Source organism: Gallinula chloropus (genome assembly GCF_964237585.1).
Source record: "Gallinula chloropus genome assembly, chromosome: 2".
Taxonomy (NCBI): Eukaryota; Metazoa; Chordata; class Aves; order Gruiformes; family Rallidae; genus Gallinula; species Gallinula chloropus.
The window spans coordinates 93,594,564-93,616,250 of NC_140086.1; the positions used below are offsets into that span (position 1 = coordinate 93,594,564).

General features: G+C 54.9%; 1 protein-coding gene across 3 annotated transcripts; it reads right to left on the reverse strand.

Moving 5' to 3' along the window:
* Positions 1–866: 866 nt before the first annotated feature.
* On the reverse strand, positions 867–20,603 carry TFAP2A (transcription factor AP-2 alpha; the record flags this gene model as incomplete). 3 transcript variants are annotated; one of them, XM_084260834.1, is made up of 8 exons in its annotated part: positions 867–1,155; positions 2,711–2,852; positions 5,271–5,389; positions 6,391–6,622; positions 8,594–8,645; positions 11,731–12,165; positions 13,524–13,550; positions 17,075–17,128. In XM_084260834.1, the coding sequence occupies 8 exons, from the start codon at positions 17,123–17,125 to the stop codon at positions 867–869; spliced, it is 1,347 nt and encodes a 448-aa protein (XP_084116960.1). The 3 variants fall into 3 exon arrangements, with proteins under 3 accessions (XP_084116960.1, XP_084116959.1, XP_084116958.1); XM_084260833.1 differs by lacking the exons at positions 13,524–13,550; positions 17,075–17,128 and adding an exon at positions 20,571–20,603; XM_084260832.1 differs by lacking the exon at positions 13,524–13,550 and having other exon boundaries at positions 17,075–17,125.
* Positions 20,604–21,687: the final 1,084 nt, after the last annotated feature.

Below are 21,687 nucleotides of genomic sequence, written 5' to 3' on the forward strand. Positions count from 1 at the left end.
TTAAAACAGACTCACCATATTTACAATTCCCATTAAATTACACATAAATAAATATATACATACATGAACACTGATTCCCTTATATAATAACCGTGAATCGTGTTGCAATAGAAAGTTCAAGTTGGTCGCTTTACCTTGGACACGAAAAAGTTCTACAACTGAAGATATGACATGGAACTGCTTGTGTTTTGTGTTCAAGTTTATTCACAATACTGATAAAATGTCATCAGTCCTTTTTGCCTTTTGTTTGTTTGCTGTTGCTGCTGCTGTTGTTGTACTCTTTTTTTTTTTTTCTCCTTTCTCGCCTTTTTTCATTTTTAATATGGCTACAATCTTAACTGAAGTTTATGTAAGGGAAGGTGGTGATTCAGTCCGGTGAAGCTCATAGAATTTTTTAAGTTTTATTTAATTCTTTTTGGTTTTTTTTTTTTTACTTTTTTAATATATTTTTAGAAAAAAAAAAAGTCCTTTTCTTTTTTTTGTTTTGTTTTTTTTTTCCTCCTTTTTGTTTTATTTAAAAAAAAAAAGTTCACAAACTCAAGACAGAACTTTTTTTCTTTGCTGGCTCCGTCCCCCTGTTCTGTTCTCTTAGGCTCCAAACTGGGGTAAAACGGTGGCGGCGGCGGGGGGAGTGGGGGAAGATTAAGAGGGAGCAAATGGAAATGTGGATGCTGGGAAGGGGCGCGGGGAGAGGGCAGAGCGGTCCTGCGGAGTCAGAGAACAGGATTGGCAGAAGGGCGCTCATTCTGTTGCTGTAGCCTGGGGTGCTGGGTGCAGGGGAGAGGGAGGAGGGAGATGAATGGATCGATGGGCTATGAGGGGGAAGGGAAGAGGAGTGTGTGTGTGTGTGGGGAGGGAGGGGATCCTCACTTTCGGTGCTTCTCCTCTTTGTCGCCGCTTTTGGTGCTGTTGTCTGTGTGGCTGTTGGGATTGTTGCTGAGGTACATTTTGTCCATGGCCTTGAGCGCCTCGGTGAGATAGTTCTGCAGGGCGGTGACGGCAGCACACACCGCCGGGCTCCCAAAGCCGTGCGAGATGAGGTTGAAGTGGGTCAGGCAGCTCTGGATGCCCGGCTCCAAAATGGGGTTGGGCCGTGAGTTCCCCAGGGGAGATCGGTCCTGAGCCAGCAGGTCGGTGAACTCTTTACAGATCTGTCTGTAGCACAAATGGAGCAGAGAGACAGAGGGAGGGAGGCAGGCAGGGAGGGGAAGAGAGAGGGAGAGAAATGAACCATCACTGGCGGCAGCAAAGCCTGTGCATGCTCCCTGCTAGATTACACAAGCCCCTGGATGAAGGGGGCTGCTGCCCCCAAATGCACATGTGCTCCCGCCTCTCCCTCTCCTCTACACATCCTTCCCAATTCTCACACTTCCCCAGCAAGCACAGACCTCTTCCTCTCGCCTCTCATGCACACACATCACGCCCTGGCCAACACAGAGACGAATAACAGGCACACAGATACACGCACACCTCCCACCCATCCCCAGATCGCAGCCCCCCCCACACCCTCCCCACACACACACACACACATCCCTGCCCAACTGGGTTTTGGAGCAGACACACAGTTTAAAGTTCCCCCCGCAGGGCGCAAAGGAATAAGTAGATGGGGTGCAATATCCAAAGGGAGGTTCAGGGATTTATTCCTGGAAGACCCTTTTTTTTTTTGAGGGAACGACAGGGGGACTGGAGAGAGGTGTGGGCCTTTTCCTTGACAAGGCTAAAACATGCCTGTTTGTCAGGAAGAAAGAGCGAGGGCAGAGAGGGGAACCGAGGCTTTAAATTAGGGTATTCTGAAACATTTATATATGTACATCTGTATCTCCAAATCCAAAGGGACTTTCCCACAGAGGGGACGGCTGACGCTAACTGGGGTCTGGAAATTTCCTTCCAGGGAGGTGGGAAGAGAGGATACGAGGGCACAGTGCAGAAGTTAGGTTATACCATCCACTCTCTGCACAAATGGTTGGGGAAACAACACACCTTATAGCCAGAGCGCTCAGAGGCGTGTTGAAACAGTTTGTATTCCAAAACCCCCGTTAATGTCTTCCAGCCATAACACGGTTCCCATCTTCTGCCTGCGCCCTCTGGCACTGTGCCCTTTGGTGACACCTCCATTGGTAATTAAGGGCTACTAAACAACCCTTTTAATTTCCAGCAAACATATCAAAACAATCATTTTCTTCTCACGCGCCACCTGGAAGTCTGAGCAGCCCCACCAATGACAAACTCTGCTAGCGTTTTAACTGCGTACAGATTGCCATTTAAAATATATTTTTAATATCCCTATATTCACTAAGTAACAGAGCTACTTAGGCAGGAAGAACCGTCACGGATTTTAATGAACTGAAATCAGTTTAATGTGCCAGCTCTATTTTACTGTCAATGGGGAAGCCTCCCCCTTCTACCTAAATTGATAAGCTTAGTGAAAAGGCCAGGAAAATGTTTTGCACCAAAGAATTACTGCTTTTTCTTTAACTAAACATGCACCCACAATTCTCACCAGGCAATCTCCACAAACTGACTTGATGGAAACCAAGCTGGGTTACAGAGCTCTCCTACAGCAGCAGGCTGCAAACGCACCCCCTTACAATTTGCAAAACCACCAGCCAACTGGCTCCGTGGCAAATGCTCACAAAATAAAAGCCCCAAACCCAGGTTCGTCGCCCTCCCCTCACTTCTGAGCAACATGCCAGAAAGGTAAATGTCTTACTTTGTAGCTAGAAGCATGTTTTTTCTTGTGACTTGCTCGTTTGGATCGGAATGTTGTCGGTTGAGAAATTCAGCTACTGCTTTGGCAGGAAATTCTGTCTCACAAACATACCCAAAATCTCTAGCTAGATGTACTGCTTCTCCTGAAAAGGGAGGCACGGGTGGGGATGGGAGGGAAACACACAGCTCATCAGTACACATAGTCACACAGAGGCAAAAATCCATTAGGAAAAAAAGCAACACGTTCTACTTGGGCTTTTCTTCTAAATGGCTTGGACTTCTCTTTTTTTTTTTTTTTGAAAAAGGTAGGGTCAGAAATGCCAATCACATCTCATCCTGCAGGAGTTTGCTTCGCTTCAGTCCGAGGGCGATGCAAATGTGTCTTTTCATGGCAATTGTTACAAGTGAAATCTCACAGAATAATTTTTTTAAAACTTTTCCACTGACTGTCAGATGGACTTTTAGCCCGTCAGGCTCCATCCACCAAGAACATGTGCTTAGGTTTACCTACCCATACCTATACACAGCCACTTGCACACGTTTTGTTCACAGCTATTTACTCTGGAAACGTTTGTTTGCCTCAGTCACGTCTCTATATTCCTTTGCAATGCATCAATGATTAATATTGATCATAATTACTCCTAGAGCTCTTCTAAATAAAATGCATTAAACAGCTAAGTGTTTAAAATTTAACTTGATCGCATATAATTATATGTTCACCCCCAAACGATTAACCATGAGAATTTTAGGGTCATTCCACCGAGTCTGTCTGTTTTGTTGATTTTCAAATCTTTGGTTTTAATTTCCTGAACCAGTTGGTTTTTACTGCAGGGCTTCCTGCCATTAGCTCTAGCTCCGGAAGAACGCATGCGCCAATTAGAGCTTCAAAGCCTCAGTCCAGTGAGCTTGTTTCCATAAAATGGAGCGGATCATAAACAATAACAGTACTCTAGAAACTGCCTCATCGCTACGGGACTCAAAGCCCCAGCAATGTTTATACTATCATCTCCCCCTTCCCCCCAAAAATTAGCCACCATCGCTAAGTTATCTGGAGATTGGGCCTCTGGTTTGGGTTTGTTTTGTTATGTTTTGTTTTTTTTTTAAAAGAAATTCCAACATTCTTTTAAAGCCATTGTATGCAAAAGCCAAACAGAACAATAGATTACCATTCTCCATATTCATTAATATCACAAATAAGCATCTCCCGAATCTTAAGACTTTTTACAAGTTTTCCCCTCGTGTTTTTTTTTCCCTACGGCGCGTCGATGCAGCTGCGAAGCCTTTTCAGAAACACGAAGACACAGTGATTTTCACGCAGTATAAATATAGCACGGCCACTAATCCCCATGTTTCAAAAAAAAAAGGGAGCCTGGCATCGCCCAATGCTTCTCTCCCCATCCCTTTGAACATGAAACATTTTTCGCAGGATGCGAAGCGACAACAAAGCAAAGCACAGCGAATTCCCTCCTAAAACAACCAAATTTAAGCTAGGCCTGCGCAGCCCGGGCTGAGCTTAAAAGCACTTTTCAGACTGAACCAGTCTAAAATGCAGTCAAACCAGTAAGCGAGGGGAAAGGAGAAGGATGTATTTGCTGGCCTCGGGCTTAACTTTGTTGGCCTGATCCAGCAACCGCTTCAAAACTCAATGGCTGCAAACTCTTGAGCTTCCCACCTCCCGCTTCTGACTGCACTGACCATCCCAAAGCATTAAAACTAAGTCGCACCTTTTCTGGAAAGAGCAAAGCAGAGAGTGATACAGTCAAGGGAACATAACATGTGTTCTGAAAATGAGAACCAAAAGGGAGTGTGGGGGGGGGTGGCGGTGCAACTTTTGAGGCTTTCAGGACACCATTAATCCATGGCTGAGGTCAAGGATTCCCAAATTAATTCAGGAAGTGATGGTCACGCATTTCTCAAATGCAGATGTCAGAAAACTTAAGTGATTTACTCTTGCGTGGCTGCAGGCTGGGAGGGAGAACAAACTTAAAGTAGCTGCAGTTTCTGACAGTTAAAACTGCTTCAGCTGTCCACCTGTGGCAGGAGGCCAGCAGCGAAGCATTAGAGGCTGTGCTCCCTGTAACTTCCAACTCAACACTTAGGGGTGTCTCACCAGGCTGAGCCCACAGCACCCTGTTCACAGGGATCCCTCCCATGCTACTCCCAATAAGATCCGCTTATTCTGCAGAGGGATTACTTGCTTGAATAAGGAAGCAAGATGGGGGCCCCAAAAACCTCTAGCTCAAAGAGACTTAAAAGCAAACAAATGGTAGAATGCAATGCTGAGTCTGCAGTACTCGTGCAAGCCCGTTTCGGGGTGAAACAACACAGCAAAGGTGCACAATAATTTTTTTCTTTAGTTTTTTTTTTTTTCCTCTGAGGCATAGCAAATAGCATCCTTCCAATTTCCAATAAGCAGCACTGACTGGGGAAAAAAAAAAACCCCTAAACCAAGAAACAAACCCAAACAAAACAAACTGACCCTGCACCAAGTCTCCTCCCATTAGGCAAAAGCAACAGGCACATTTTCCAAACAAGCCCTCCCGGCTCTTTAAGTCACTTACCCTCTACAAGTGATGTGAGCAAGGTAACGTTAGCAGCTTTACGCCTCCCGGCTGGCAGGTTTAATCCTATTTTGTCCAGTTTCTCCCTCAGAGATCTCCCACCGTTTTTAGACTTCGCCCTGCTCCACACAGAAAGACATCAGAAATGGGGCCAGTGGGGGTCACCCGCTGTCCCACATGGGCTCCTGCCCATGGATCACCCCAACACATTTCTTTCCCACAGATGAGAGTAAAAAGGGGGGAGGCATGCTTGTGTGGGACTGAAAAGTGAGTGTTACTGAAAGCCAAGCCTCAGACATAGGGAAGCGGCTTTGGATGGCTCCGTGTCTGGGGAACAGGGGCCCTCGCTGAGGTCCAGGTCAGCCCCCAGGCTGGTGGGAGCTCTGGGCACATCCTGGCCAGGGCTAGACCCTCGAGGCAGCCGCCTGAGCTCCCAAGGCACCGAGGACCAGGGAAGCAGCTTCATCCCACAGCCCACGGGCATTGCAGAAGGTCAGCAGCCCTCATTACCCCCGCAGAGCATCACTGCCCTCACACCAATCCCTGCAGAGCTGGACCAAGCACCACACCATGGAGGTGGGAGCTGGTTGAATTAATCCTGGCTGTTATCCCCTGCCTGGGCGCTGCGTAACTGCCTGGGTGAGGTCACAGGCTCAGGATGGTGGGCAGCAGGGTGGGTGCCCACGGCAGGGTGCCCGCCTGCAACCTCCCTACCCCTGGGGGTGTGTGTGGGGTGTACGTCGCCGTGATGGGTCAGCGTGGCCCGGGGACACACACATACACCACATTGGGCCCTGTTCCCCCTACTTCGGGGGGGGGGGCGGCAAACACAAAGCTGCACGTTGCCATGGCTACAGCGCCTTCCGCCCCCCCCCTTCACTCTGCCCTGGCGGCCGCGTGCGCCCCGACCCCTAGTGGCAGGCGCCGCTTGCGCCTCGCGCCCCCCCCCCCAGCCCGCCGCCCCGCGTGGGCTCTCGTCGTTGTCGTCGTCCTCCTGCTCCTTCCCGCCCGCCAGCCCGCCCGGCCCGGCACTGCACGGCACAGCACGGCCCGACACGGCGGCAGCAGGCGTTATTCGCCGCCGCCGCCACCCCGCCTCCTGCGTTCCCCCGCCCCTCACCTCCGGAGCACTCCGCCCAGCAGGGAGGCGTTGAGGCACTCGGGCGGCGAGAGGCGTCTCTGCACTTCCGCCACCGTGACCTTGTACTTGGAGGTGGAGCTGAGCAGCGAGAGGCGGCCCGGCACCGAGCAGAAGACCTCGTTGGGGTTCACCACCCCGCCGAAGAGCGTGTCCTTGTTGATGGGGATGGAGGAGACGGCGTTGTTGTTAGACTTGGAGAGGGACACGGGGCCTGCAGGGAGGGAGGAGCAGGGAGGTGAGGGTGAGGAGAGGGCAGGAAGCCGGGGAAAGGGGGTAAAGCCGCCGCCGGGCACCCGAAGCCGTTCGCCGCGTCCCGCTCCGGCTCCGCATCGCCTACGGGGCGGGGAGCGGGGAGGGCGGCCGGCGGGGCACCCCTCCGCTGGCCGGGAGGCACAGGGAGACAGCGGGGCAACCCTCGGCCCGCAGAAAAGGAAATTAAAACATTACCCGCCGGGGCCCGCCGCTCTCTTCTCCCCCCGCCCCGCCCGCCCCCAGCCCGCAGCGGGCACACACCGTCCGGGGGGCCGGTGGCAGTTTGTACGTCAGTACCGGACGTGCTACCGGGCGTCACGGGCAAGGCCAGCCCGCAACGGGCTCCTGGCCCGCGGAGGGCAGGCAGCGCGCAGGGGGAAGCCGCACAGGCAGCGGGCCGGGCGGCAGCGCGGCGCAGCGCTACGCGCCCGAGTGCCGGCGGGTTCCCCGCGGGACGGCGCCGTTCAGCCCGCCCCGCGGCCTTTCCAGCGCACAACTCTCGCCTCCACGGGCAAACCGTAACGCTGCGAGGAGCCGCGGAGCGCGCCCCGCCGGCACCCGGCAGCCAGCGCCCGTCGCTCCCCAAAAGAAGAGCCTGGTCCCTCCCCGGCCGGACCGGACCGCCCCTGCCCGGCGGCGGGTAGCGGGGAGGCGCCGGGCTCGGCTGCCGCTCGGCGTGCGGTGCCTGCCGGTCTCCGGTCCCGGCCAGGTCCGCCGCCGGCGTCCGGTCGCCTTCCCTTTCTCCTACCGCCCTAGTCCAACGGAGCGGGGGGCTCTCTGCGTTTTGGATAGATCACTTGTGACATTAATAGCTCTGGGAAGGCTAATAGATACAACAGGAGTTAAACGAACTCTTGAGATTACTAATAAAAGAGCCAATTATCATGTCGACTTGGAAAGAGCATCTCTTAAGATTTATCCCTTGCACATCTAATTTGACGTGACAAAGGCTTTACAGGCGCGGGGGTGGGAGGGGGGGGGGGATGAAAGTTTGAGCTCGCTGGCCGCGCAGCGTTTAGGATTAGCGAGGAGAGCGGCTCTATTCAGCAGCACCTTGCCCCGGTGGCGCCCGGGGTACCCGAATAAAGAGCACGGCCGCGGCACCCCTCAGAGCAGGCAGAAGCTAGCTAGGTGCTGGTTCAGCCCCCACCAATTCTACTCCGGCCGCAGCTCCCCACGCGGGACCCAAACGCCAACCGATCGCTGTACACCAAAAACTTCCTCCGCAGGCTACCCTGTGCCACCTTTCCCAACCAACCCTTCGGTCCCCCGGAGAAAGGCGGGAAAAGGAAATCGAGGGAACACACGCCATGAACGTTTTGCGAGATCCTGGGGAGCAGCTTCCAAGCCAGCAAAATTCAGTTCCGAGTGAAGCGAGCGCACAAAGCCAACGAAAACCGAATAGCTCAGACCGACAGCCACCGGGTTCCAGACACTCGCCGCCCCTTGCTCTCCGGGAGCCCACCCTCACCTCACCACCGCCGTCATTTAAATAAGAAAAACCCCGAAGGAGGAGGGGATAACGTTTCCTCCTTCAGTTTACCAACAACGATTAAAGCCCGCTGCTCGGCCGGGTGCAGGGGGCAAACCCTGAAACCGAATTGTTGGCTGATGCACCGAAATACCGGCTGGGATTTTCTAGATCATCTGCTAACATTTTTCCTCGTTAACGACAACAATAATTAAAATACCCTGCAAAACGTGGCCACTTAAAGAGGGCGGATTTCAACTCTTCCTCGCCCGTTTTCTTTCTCTGCCTCCAACCTTTTGGACAACAGTACGTGCCAGAGGAAGGAGCCCGGGGCCGGGAGGGGGGGGATGAGGGGGGGGGTGGTGGTGGTGGGGAGGGTGTGGAGGCCGGGTAAGTCCTCCCTGCGAGCAGTCCCCAGCCTGTGACGACATGTTTGGTATGCGCAAGGAAACGGCTTACCTTTCTTAATTACAGTTTGATCTGGGATGTTAATACCGGGGTCTTCTACGTGCTGCAACAAAAGGAACAGGCAAGAGATGTAAATGTACAACCACAACAAAAGGCGGAGAAAGCTGGGGGGTGCGGGAGAAGTTGTGTGCCCCCCTCCCCCCCCCCCCCGCCCCCGGGCACGGGGAGGGGAGGGAAACAACAAATCTGAGGAGGGGGGCAGGGGGAAACGACACGGAATTGGGGCTCGGGGGGTGGATTTCCTTTATCAGGAGGAGTCCTGCCTCCCTCCCCGCTCTACCCCCGTCCCTCAAAAATTTAAAAAGATCACAAAAAATCACCCCCACATCCCCGGGGGTTGCCTGGCAGAGCCCGACACCCGAGCGGCCTCCAGCTTCTGCCGGCTCCCGCACCTCCTCACTCCCCTCCCCTTCCCTCCTCTCCCCGGGAATCGGCCCCGGCCCGGGCCGGCCCTTCCCCCGTTTCTGCGCCCGTTCCCGTGCCCGCGGGAGGGAAAGCACAAAGGCGGGGAGACCGGTGCGATGCCGGGGGAGGGGGGGGGGGGCGACACGGGGACGCACCCCCACTATTGTCCCCTCGCAGGTTGCGCGGTCGCGGCTACAGCTGGGGTTCGCCCGGCGGAGTCACGACGTGATTAGAAAGTCAAATGAAATCATGTTTTCTAATTCCAAAAACTGACAGGCAATATAATGTCTGGCTGTGTTTACAAATTAACACCAGTGCTGCTGAGATAGAAGATTTCACAATCGTTACAAAACCCAGGCATTACCATTTAAAAAACTATTACTTCCTTCTCTAGTCTTTGTCCAACAATAATACTGATTCTAACATTTTCCATTCTGTCTTGGATTTATGCTCCTGTTAATTGTGCCTGATCTCAATGATTCCGGGTGGATGGTACTAAGTTGCTTTATTACAGGTTTTATTATACTCAATGCTCTCATTTGTAACTTGCCTAAAGTGCTTCTGGATTTAAGTATAATTAAATTGAGAAATGTTCAGAAATGACTACTGCTGCAGTTCTTCTGTTTTAACTATATGGGGAAATATGATCCCTTTATGCATGCACCCTAAACCCATAAAGTAAATGTAGTGTGGCATAATACTTTTATTTGTGTTATTTCTACACATATTCCATACAGGGAGGACTGTTAAGTTTAAAATCCCACAGAGATATTTATGATTAAATAATTTTCACCGTCTACTTGATTTTCTTAAATATTTAGCGGTCGTTTTTATTAAAGGTTAACTGTTGCAGCAACGGAAAAAATTGAAAACGACCCTTTCCCGACCCAGATCTCTGTAATATTTTTTTCCCCCCACATAACTAGATAAAACACTCTGAAGAGAGACATCCTCTTATTTTTATGCTCTCCCTTCATCCAGCCTGCTGATTCAGTTTTACAGAGAGAGGGGGGAAAAAAAATAAATTGGCCGGGCTGGTTTAAGGATTTAAACCAGATGGCATTTGGTTTTCACAAAGTATAGCAATGCTATTAATTCATAGATCCCTGAAAGGCAAATCAAACGATTTGTACTTAAAATATCTGCAGAGGAGGCTTCCTGAATCAGCCCACAGCCACGGAGCGCTATCGAGGAGAGGGAGAATTCAAGAGAACGTTTTAGGTCATGTTCCTCCTACAGCAATCAGGGGCTTTGCAGTGAACAAATTAGTTTATTCTTACTATTGCCTCCATGTTCTTTTATATCAAGTTTAAAGAATCGACCTGCTTTTAACGGATCCAAATTGCTTACTAAATCCTCCACTTTGGGAAACGTATGCCCTCATTGCAAAACTACTGAACATAACCAGCAATTTTCTGTGGCTAATTTGGCCAGATGAGGGCTGTAATAAATTCACTATTTTTCCCTGAGTATAATTTACAAAAGATTTCAAAATTCCCCCCCCTCAAAAAAATAGGTAAGTTCATCTGAACATTATCCTTGCAACACGAAACTGTACTCATTAAACTGTCAGCGAATATATTGTTGTAATATTTGATCCTGTAATTTGGGATGGCATTTCAGCAAAAATCACATCCAGATACCACAGTTCCCTCCCTCCTCTTTCCTCCTGCGAGCTGAGCAGCTTCAGTCCCTCAGCATGAGCTCTGTGGGCTTTAATAAATTTATTGCCATGTTCTACTTGCATTTTCAGGGAGAAACCCAGAAAGATGAACTTTGATCGTGACCTATCACGTTGCATAAGGCCACTTTCCTAAACGAACAATAGCCCTGGCTTGTGCTTTGCAAATACCTCGTGTGCTAATGTCATGCTTAATTAGAAATCTTTTTTTTTCCTCCCCCTTTTAAAATCTGTATTTATCAATAATAGAATTAGGTCCCCCAAATACTGTATCCTCCAATAGGCTCCCAACATATAATTTGATATAGGGTGTAGCAGGTCTGGCTCGAATTTGATAACCTATAGCTAATGATTTATGAGGTCATCCCTTTGCACCACTGCTAAAAAGAAGGCAGCAGCGTTTTAATATACCTCTTCCCTGATTTGTCAATTAATTCCTTCAGAAAAGAGGATCTGCCCATATCCTCTTACAACTTTGGCTGTCGTTAGCCTATATGCCAATTCTGTAATCACGGGAAAACGATTTTTCTTTCCCCTCTTAGGCCACTTTCACCCACTTTTATTCCTTTTCCTTCCCCCTTTACGTTTGCCTGGGAGGACATTTAATGAGATCTCGCGTCTCAGACTCGTGTTTTTCCCAAGGCAGCGAGAAATCCCCAAATGCACGGCCCTGTGGTGATATTATATATTCTTCCAATCGTAACAGCTTATTGTCATTGAGAAGGAAAGATATTGTTAACGATGACAGTAATTTGATTTATTTATATTTTAGCGGGCGCGTTAGTGGGGAGGCGTCGCGCAGGGACGAGCTGCAAGAACCTATTGTTCTAGGTGGGGGCTTTGCCTTTCCGGGGGGAGGGGGGGGGACTCTTTCCTTCCCTCCCCCTTTTTATTTTGGGGGGGGGGGGGGGGGGGGAGAAGGGGTCCCCCTCCTTCCTCCTCACAACCACCACCCCACCCCCACACCCCCCCCCACGAAGTTCGGCACCCGCGGGGAGGAGGAGAACGAGTGGAAAGCGGGCCCCGGGATCCCTTTGCTTACCGGCACGTCCTCGATGGCGTGGGGGATGGAGTGGAGGGGCAGGTCGGCCAGCCCCGAACCCAGCCCGTGCGGGGCGTGCAGCAAGTCGTCGTGCCGCCGGTAGTCCCTGCGTGGGTCGAGCCCCGAGAGCTGGTGGGGCAAACCCCGGTGCGTGTGGAGAAGCCCCGTCTCTTGGCTCTGTCTCTGTCCCGGCCATCCTGGGTGCTGGGGCTGCGGCTGGGCATGGAGGGGGTTGAGGCTGTAGGGGTCGTTCACGTGGGAGTAGGGGTCCTGAGACTGGGGGTAGATGGGCTGGTAAGGGGGGGGGAAGTAGGGGGGCTGGAAGTCGGCGTTGGGGGTGTGGGAGAGCGGTGGGGCGCTGGTGTAGGGAGACTGACCCACGGTCCCCAACTGGGGTAGCCGGGCTGTCCCGTTGCTGGTACTGTCGTGGCGCTCCTGAGGTGTAGGGGAGGGGTGGGGGTAGGGGGGGGGGGAACGGGGGGACGTCGGGGGAGGGAGGAGGGGGAGGGGGAAGAGGGGAGAGAAAAGAAAAACAAAGATAAAAATCAAACTATTTCTCCTCAAAATCGGCTCGCGAATTTCACCTATCGGGAACAGACGGGCAGCTCCTCCGCTCCGAGGCGGAGAAGAGCAGATCTGGGCATTTCCCTGCCTCGGATTTCCCGTGGCACACGATTAAGAGGCAGTCTCGCTTTTTAAATAGTAATAATAGTAATAATAACGGCACTAACGATAACAGCAATAGCAGCAATAATTATAACCGAACTGCTTACAATAACAAACAAAACCATTGCGGCGGTACAGCGTGGATCCCCAAACAGATCGCGCCCCGGCGTTTCAAGGAGCAGGTTTTCCCCGCAAATAAAAACGAACAATCCATAAGTGGGCATTCGTAAAATAATAATTCTACCACGAGCCTAAATCCTCCCGCTGGCCCTGGACAGAACCGATACGAATACTGTCGCTGGGATTACCGATAACGCATCCCAAGAAAACCCTGGAAAATCCAAGCCCACTGCCATTTTGTTACCAGAACGCGCCGAAATAGGCTCTAAACAAACCGGTCATCACCCCCCTCCACAAACACACACCCTCCCCCGCGAGTTTTACAAATATTTCGGGCCGAAGGCACCGCCACAATTCCCCACCTACGGGGAAAGCAGCCCCGGTGCCCGGCCGAGCTGCCCCCGCTCGCCAGCGGGCGATCCCGAGCGGAGGGGGAGGCGGCGGCGGCGGCCAGGGCGCCGGGGAAGCGGAGGAATGCGCTGGGCAGCCCCTGAGCCCCGCAGCACCGACGGGCGAGCGGTAGCGAAACGCCCGGGCAGGGGTCTGCCGTCTCCCGCAGCCGTACGGTATGTCCGAGGGAAAAAAACAAAAAGGCATGGCCTCCAAAGGAGAAGGTGGAGGAGGATTCAAAGAGGGAAAGAGCCGGGATCCCGAAAAAGGGAAACGAGAAAGCGGAAAATATCCCGTTTGCAGGTGGCAAGGTGAAGAAGCCGAAGCGGTTAGGTCCAAGCAAAGCCTTTTGCCGTTCGCTCGAAGCAGACAAAAAGAAAAAGAAAAGGAAAAAAAGAAAAAAAGAAGGAAAAAAATTAGAAAGAGAAAGAAAAAAAGAAGGGGGGGGGAAAGAAATAGTAAGCCTCCGAATTAGTAAAAATGAAGGGGAAAAAAAAAGCCCTCTCCGGAAAGCTGTGTGCAAAACCCCAACCGCCACCGCCACCGCCACCGCCGACAACAATAGCAACACCCAGCACACACCAAACCCCCTCCGAGAGAAACGTGAAGCAACTCACCATAGCCGAAAAACTGTGTACTAACATCTGCGAAGAGTCGGGGGGTACAAGTCAGGGTAGGAAAAAAAACCACCAAGGAAGGAAAAAAAAAACCCCAAAGCAGAGGACAGTGACCGGCGGAGCGCAGCCCCCGGCGGAGCCCCGCGGGTGCGGGCGCGGCGCGGGCGCGGAGGGAGCGCGGCCGGAGCCCGGCGCTAGGCGCGGGCGGCGGGACCGGGGCGCCGGGGCTGTTCCTGCACCGCGGGTGCGCCACTATAATCCATCAGAACTTGCACCGATCTCTGCTGCCCTTCATCGGGTGTTGCCAAGGCGAGCTCTCTATCCTGGCGTGGTGTGAGGAGTCAAAGTTGGTTGCTTTTTTTTTTCTGCTTTTTTTTTTGTTTTGCGCTTTTTTTTGCCTTTTTTTTTTTAGCGTGTGTGTGTTTGTTTCTTAATCCTTTTTTTTTTTTCCTCTGTCTCTTTTTCTCCTTTGACTTAGCTGCTGCTTCACTTGAGCTCCTAATAACAGATCTGCTGCCTTCCTGGAGACTCCTAATAGCAGATATTCATGACTATTAATATTACACGAATACTTAATAAGGGAAGAATGGCTGGAAATCGAGCGTGAAGCGAGAAGGCAACTCAAGGCAGAGCCTGTTCTAAATGACGTCCATTGAATGAAGAATCAGTGTATCTAATCAGAGATGGGGGAGAGGGAGAGGGAGAGAGAGACAAAAAGGGAGAGAGAGGGAGCGGGAGAGAGAGAGGGGGGACATGCTGCTGCGTCTGACGAATCACAGGAAAGGGGCAACATTTTAAAAGGTTGCAGGGCATGCAAAAGTGAAAGAGAAAGAGATCCGGAGAGAGGGAGAGGGTGGGAGCCGGGAGGGGGGTGCGGAGGGAGGGGGTGGGGGGGTGGGAGAGACCGGCAGAAGGAGGGGAGGGGGCGCATGATCCCCCCCCCCCCGCCTTTCCTTTCCCTTCCCCTCCCTCCCTCCACTCCATCTATCCATCCCTCCCTTCCTCCCTCCCTGTCGCTGCCTCCCCCTGCCCCCAGCCCCGCGGTCCTTCGCGGGCGCACCTCGGGCTGCGGCTGCTGCGCGTAGCCGGCCTCAAAGCCTAGGGAGAAGAGCGGCTGCTGGCTCCCCGCCGCTTGGTTCTTGCCGCCCTCGGCCGCGCCGCCGCCGCCGCCTTTGCGCGGGGTGGGCTCCGCGGGGCCGCCCGCCGCCGCCGCCCCGTCCATGCCTCGAGGGCGCCCCGCCGAGGGGCTCCCCACGCCGCTGCCCCCGCGGCGGCCGCCCCGCGCCGCCGAGCCGGCTTCGCCTCCGTGCCCCGCGTCCCGGAAACCGGCTGGGAAAGTTTTTTTGGGTGTCTCCCCTTCTGGGTGTCAGCCCTCCTCCTCCTCCTCCTCCGGTTCGAGGCCAGCGCCGAGGCCGGCGGGCGGCCGGGATGAGGGGGGGGGGAGGGGGCTGGGGAGCCCAAAGAGCATCCGCCGGGCTCCCCGTGGCCCCCCTCTTGGAGGATCCGGGAAAAGACGGGGGGAAGAGGCAGGAGGCGGCGAGACGGGGAGGGAAGGAGGGCGGGAGGGACGCGGACGAGGGGGGGGTGGTGGTGGAAAGGGAGCCGGGAAAAGAGTCAAGGCGAGCGCTTCTCCCGGCCCAGACAAGCCGGGGCTCCGGCGCAACCCGTCGGACTGGCTGTGCAACTCCCAAACAACTCCCTCAAACAGGCACGGCTCCACTCGCCGCCGCCGCGCCGCTGCCCCGCCGCAGCCGCCCCGCCGCCGGCGCCCGGCCCCGCTCTCCGCCCGCCCGCTCCCGGCGCTCCGGGCGTCGAGCGCGACTCTCCGAGCTGTTATTCCGCTTTTCTTTTCCTTTTTTTCTTTTTTTTTTTTTTCCCCAACCCCCGTTTCTTTTAAAGGGACGTCCTATCCCCGCGAGGGTAAAGCCACCCTCTTTTTCCACCCTGTCCGCCAGCCCCCTCGCTCCCGCTCCCGAGGAGAAGCACGGAGACCCGGCCGCAGGCGCACGCACTGAAGCCGGCGGGGCACCGGCGGAGCGGCCGCTGCTCCCTCCGTGTTTGGTAGCACCTCGGTGCAAAGTCCCATTAGCACAAGCCAACAAAAGCCATTGGCGATGAAATCCACACGCTCGCACGTGTGCACACTTGAATACCTATCCTGGAGGGGGGGGGGGAAGGAAGACACACTTTCCTCCCGAAATCCAGCTGAAGAATACATATTTTTTTTCCGGCTTTATAAAGAAAAAAAAAGCCAAACAAAACTAAACCCAAGCAAAAAACCCACAAAAAAAGCCTTAGCAAACAACAACAGGAAAAAAAAAAAAAACCACCACACAAAAACCCACCCTTGACACCTCATTCCTAGAAATCTAGAAATGAAGCATCCACCAGCGAGTGGATCTAAGACCTCAGCTCCCGCACCGGGATACAGCTTTATCCCAGACTCCTCGATCCGGGATTAAACCACCAAATCATTTAGCCGGCGGTGAGTTTGGCGAGTCCTCGGTCCCTTTCCTAAGCTACAGCATCGCCCAAAGCAGCGGCGGGGTGGGAAGGGAGCGTGCCCCCCCCCCCTTCACCCCAAACATGCATGACGGCAAGGCTCCGCCGAGGCTGGGGGGGACCTTCCCGCGTGGATCACGACCAAAGAACTGCGTTCATTTGCAAAGTGGAGTCCTTTATTGTGCGGTTTAAAGGCACTGCACAGACAACTTTTGCGAGACGGGTGACAATAGTATTCGTTGGTTTGAGACTAGGTATATGAGTCCTGGCATCGCTCTTCTTTTTCCTCTTCTTCTCCTTTTTGTCACAATAAAAGACACTTGCCTGTTTCTAAAAATACGGATGCACACACAGAGTGATGCGCGCACAAAATCTGCGCTCAACGGCTCCAAAACCGAATTAGGCGGATTTTTATTTTTTTTTACCCCAAGCCGTTAAAATATTACTGCTCAAAGCCGTGGGAGTGTGGCCCTGAAAATTAAAAGGCTGTAGGGAACACCGCTCCCAAGCCCGTGATTTCAGTTCGCGGCAGCTGACCCCTGCAAATTTGTGCAGCTCGGTATAATCAACACACAGCTACATCAAAAAGGTCGAATTTAGGCGTCGGTCCTGAGCCAATTTATTAGGATGCCTCGGGTACCTGGCGTGTTAGAATAATTCTCTTCCCTTTGTCTCTTTGCCCTTTCATTCATTCATTCATCCGTCCATTCATTCATTCATCCATCCGTCCGTCCGTCCATCCATCCATCCATATGGATGAGTGTAGCATCCTTACAAGAGCTTTATCTACGGATGAGCTACCTATAGACACCAAGACTGGTGGATCCTCTTTTGCCTTTCCTCACACACTTCCGACAAAGACGGGTTTCCACAAGCCCCGAAGTTCCAGGGGAAGGACCCCAGCCCCTCTCCAGCTGCAGGACCGCAAGGAAGCCTGGCGAAGGAGCAGAAGTTTTCCTAAACGAAATTGAGAGACGGAGGGGATGCTGCAGGCTCCCGCTCGCAGCTGCGAGGCCGGGGGCTCTACCCCGGCCGGGGGAAGCGCTTACCTCACATTCCTCATACTTGATATTATCCGTCAGTTTCCAAAGCATTTTCATGGATTGGCGTGAGACTGAGAGAGAGGGAGAGGGTTTGGTTCTCCCTGCCTTTCCCTACGGTGGCGGTGCCGGGGCGGCGTGGGGAGCGCGGCTGGCGGAGGCTCTGCAGCGCTCCCGTCCGCGCTCGGAGATCTCCCTCTAATGGTGGAAACTTTTCCCTTTTCCAGCTCTTTACCCACAGCCTAATCGCCTCATTAGCATATCAACAACAGCCCAATTGCTCGCCAGCACAACAACCTGCAGCGATGGACGCAGGTAGAAAGGACCCACGAGTAAAAAGAAAAAAAGGGGGGGGGGGAATAATTAAAAAATAAATAAATTAAATAAATAAAATCTTTATCCAACCTGCCGAGCCCCGGTGCGGGGTGGGGGGGCGGGAGGGGGGCGGGCAGCCGGCCCTGCCTGCCTGCGGGCGGGTGAGCGGGGCTGGCCGGCCGCTGCTCCCCCCACGCCTCTGCCTGCCAGCAGGGAGGAAGGTGGCAAGCGAAATCAAAGAGGTGACTGTCCCTTCATCTGCAGAGAGTTTGGGGCTGGCCACGAAGCCACTTTTTTCTTCCCTCCCCCCCTCCTCATCACGAGGTTTAAAGAAGCCAAAGCCGGGACGAGGAGGAACGAGACGCGGGTCCCGCTGTAACGAGGTTATTGTCTGCGGAGGCTTCTGTTGCCCTCTGGATTTGATTCGATTTTTTTTGGTGGATATTTGAAAAGCTCCTTTCTTTTGGAAACTATTTTGTTCCTCTCGGCTGTCGGCTATCGGTCTTCAAGAAAAAAAACCAAAACAATGCAAAACAAAACCCAAAACAAACCCAAGGTAACCTCCCAGATAGAAGTGGGCGAGCGATAATATGAATGCAGCAGGAGCCAAAAAAAGTCTTTTGCAAGCACTTGAGCCAAGGGACAAAACAATGACCATAGTAAAACTTCGGTACTTTCTTAGGTGGAGCGCTTCGTTTGCTTAACAATGTGCCTCTAAGCGAGCGCTCAGCCCGCCCTCCCTGGGGGTTGCTTTTCCAGCCCTTCTCTTTTATTTCCCCGGGTGCCCAGCCTTGATCCATCCACAGAAATCTTCGTTTTCTCCAATTCCCTTCTTTTTTTTTTTTCTTTCCCTTTCTTTCTTTCACTGATCCCAAGCCGCTCCTAACAGCGAGGCATCCTCCTCTCCGTGGGGCCGGCGTGTCGGGCCTGACGCGGCTCCCCACGCCCGCTGGGCCCCCCAGGCATTCTCCGGAGCTCAGCATCCCTGCGCGGGGCTGGGGGGCGAGCACCTGGCTGCCCTGCCGCTCCCTGAAACTTCCCTCTGGCAACCGCAAAACCTGCCCTGTCGACCTGGGAGACCTTCTTGGGGCCACCCCACCGCCCCCCCACCCACCCCCCCCTCCCCACTCCACCCCACCTTTCCCCCCCTCCCCGACGCCGGGGGAAAATTTACTGCCTCCAGGAGCAAACGGCCCTTCCACTCCGCGGGGGAGCCGCAGCGGGCCCCCGGGGGACCCGGCACACGCGTCCTCGCCCCGGGAAGGGCGGCAAAGCCTCCAGGCTCCCGGGCCTGCTGCTTCACACACAAATCTACAACCCCAAAATGGATTAATTTTTTTTCTTCACCCCACCCTACCTCCCCACCCCCCCCCCCCCCCCCCCCCGATGCTCTTTTTCACCAGCGCTTTTGTCTGCAAGTGGCAGGAGAGTAAATTGTTGTTTTTACTCCCATTGAGGTTCAAATGGAGCTGGCAGATTAAGCCTAGTTAATGCCCCGGGAAGGGGGGGGTGGGGGTAAAGAGCGGGATCAGAAAGAGAGGAGGAAGATAACGAAGGGGCCCATCTCCTCTCAGCGCCGTCCTGGCGGAGCCCGGCAGGTCGGGGAGAGCCTCCCACTCGGGACAGCCTCTCACCCACGGCCGCCCAGGATTCCCGTGGCCCAAAGGCCCGTCGTTATCCTTCCTCTCCCCTAGCTCCGGGTCGGGCCGGGTGCGAGGGTAGAAGGCGGCTTTTCCCAAGAGACCCGACGGGGCAGCGGGAGGCGGCTCCTGTGCGCCCCGCGGCGGGTCCGCCCGGGCCGGCCCCTCCGGCCAGGCTCGGCGAGGCGGGCGGGGGGTGTGTGTGTGTGTGGGGGGGGAGCCGCAACGCCGGGGAGCGGGAGCAAGGAAGGCCGGGGGTGTAAGGCAAAGTCGGGAATAGATTTCAAGGCAGATAGCCCGTAATTACGATTACATAAGAGTTGACTTCAGCGGGGAGATAAAAAAAACATTTAAAATCCTTTTCTGATGGCTTCTGCGTACCGGCCCAACAAAAATACACCAGCCCCAACTGTGAAAAGTAACTAAAAAGATACTTTTGTTTACTGGTTTTTGGTGGGATTTTTTTTTTTTTTTTTTTGCAGACGACTTCATACTACCGTAAAAAAAACCCCAAACCCAAATAAAATTAAATACGGCAGTACGGAGAAAGACTTCATCGAGAGGTCTGAAAAGTTGGGAGCAGAAAAAGGAGCTGGGCTCCCATCTTGAAGCGGGCTAATCTGGAGGGGGGGGGGGAGGGGGGAGGAAGAGAGAGAAAGAAAGAAGAAAAAAACAGAAAGTCGGTTTCAGCAGTAAAATTGGGGGTGTTTGAACTGGACGGGTCGTCTTCACTGCCATTAGCCGGCAAACCGGGGCGGTTCGGCCCGAGCGGACGGACATCCGGGCGCTGCACGGCTTGGCCAGCGCCTCCCGGCTCGGGACCCGCCGCGATGCCAGACGTGCCGGGGCGCCCATGGCGAGCGTGGGTCCCCCGGGTCCGCGGGGCTGGGCGAGGCCCCGGCGGGCCGCGGTTTCCCGCCTGTCCGCTTTCGCTGGTGGGTGCTGCTCGTCCCTTCGGCTCATCCCCGCGGGAGTGCTTTCCACGGTGGCTCCCGGAGCTCCTACCACCCGGTGGGACCCGGCGGCGTTATTTATCCACGGGACGGGCTCGGGTGGGAGCTCACGTCGACGTTTCGGACACCCCCCCCCCCGCGGCCCGTTCCCCGAGCACGACGGGTCCCCACGCGGGGCAGAGCCCGAGCCCGCCGGCGTGCCCCGGGGCCGCGCAGCTTGGGCCCGCCGCGCTCCGAGGGCAGCCCCAGGGCTCGGCGGCAGGACGGCCGCCGCCAGCCCCGGGCGGACGGGACGACGGGACGGGCAGGCGCACGCCGCCCTTCGCCGGCCCACGCCGCCGGGCAGCTCACACCGCGGCCGGGACACCCCCGAGAGCGGCGGAGCGGCCCTCGCTTCGCCCCTCCCGGCCCCCAGCCCCCCGCTCTCTTTAACTGTTGCGGCCGGGCCTCGCCGGTGGCAGCTCCCGGCACGGGGAGCCGCCAAACCACCGACCCCGGTGCCGGGTTTACCCCACTCCCTGCCGCTCCAGCCCTACCTCTCGTCCCAAAATAACAATAACCCTCCCCCCGCCGCTCAGGGCAGGAGGGTCTCCTTACCTGCCAGTCCCCCATTTTGGCGAGGATAGACATCCTGGCTGCGGGCTCCGAATCCCTAGGTCCCTGCTGGTCATGGACTGCGAAGGCGAGCCGCCCGCCCGGGATGCCTGTGGGTAAATCCTCCCCTTACCTGCGCCGGGACTCTCTCACCTGGCCATAAAGAGCTGGGTGCTCCCTGCCCGCGCCTGCGCGCTGCTTCCGCGCTGCTTGCGCGCTGCCCCCCGACACCGCACTCTCACGGCGCCCGGCCCGGTCCCGCGGCCCCCCGGGGGTGCACCGCCGCCAGCCTCCGGGGAGTGCCCCGGGCGTGCTGCAGCCGCCGGGCAGCTGCCCGCTTCGCTGTCCCGCTGCTTCCCCCAACCCTGAGCAGGGGGCAGCTCTGACAGCCCGGGTGGGGATGGGCGACCCCCCCCCGCACCCCCCGTGGGGGTGTGTGTATGGGGTAGGATATTTCTTCGGGGGCAAGTTGCTAATGAGTGCGTGCTTGTAGTAGTCGTAACAATAATAATAACAATAATAGTAATAATAATAACCACTACCCAAAAAGACAAAGCACGGGGCGGGGAGGTGGGGGAGCTGAAGTAGCCCAAGTGTGTAACGGAGGCGCTGCAAGTGGCTGGAGGAGTCCGGGGGAAACAAAGAGCCCCCAAATGCAGGCGGTCTTCCCAACTCGCAGGACCCGGGCCAGGCGTGGGGATGCGGCAGCCGGGGGCTGTCCCACTCAGCTGCGAGGGAGTCGTGCGGGGTGATAGCTGCTGCCACCATCACCGCCACCACCACCAGCCCCCACGCCCCCCCCCCAGGAGAAGCCGGCGTGTGACAGTCTGTGGCCCTGGGACCTCTCGGTGTCTGCAGCCCTTGTCCCCGCCCGTGTTTTTTTTCCCCTCGGGGATTCAAGTGCCAAAGTGCCCTGGAAAGTTGACAGGGCGTAGCGTAGCTCTGATTTCACGCCCCGAAAGACAAGAAACACGGCCCCTGCCCCATCTCCAGGGCCCGGGCACGGGGGGAGTAGGGGGAAGCGATAGTCCAGCTGCAGGATTTTTGGGAGGGATGCGATTAATTTCCACTTTGCAGCCGCACGGCAAGCCCTTCGCTTTTCAGAAACAGAGGGATGTGG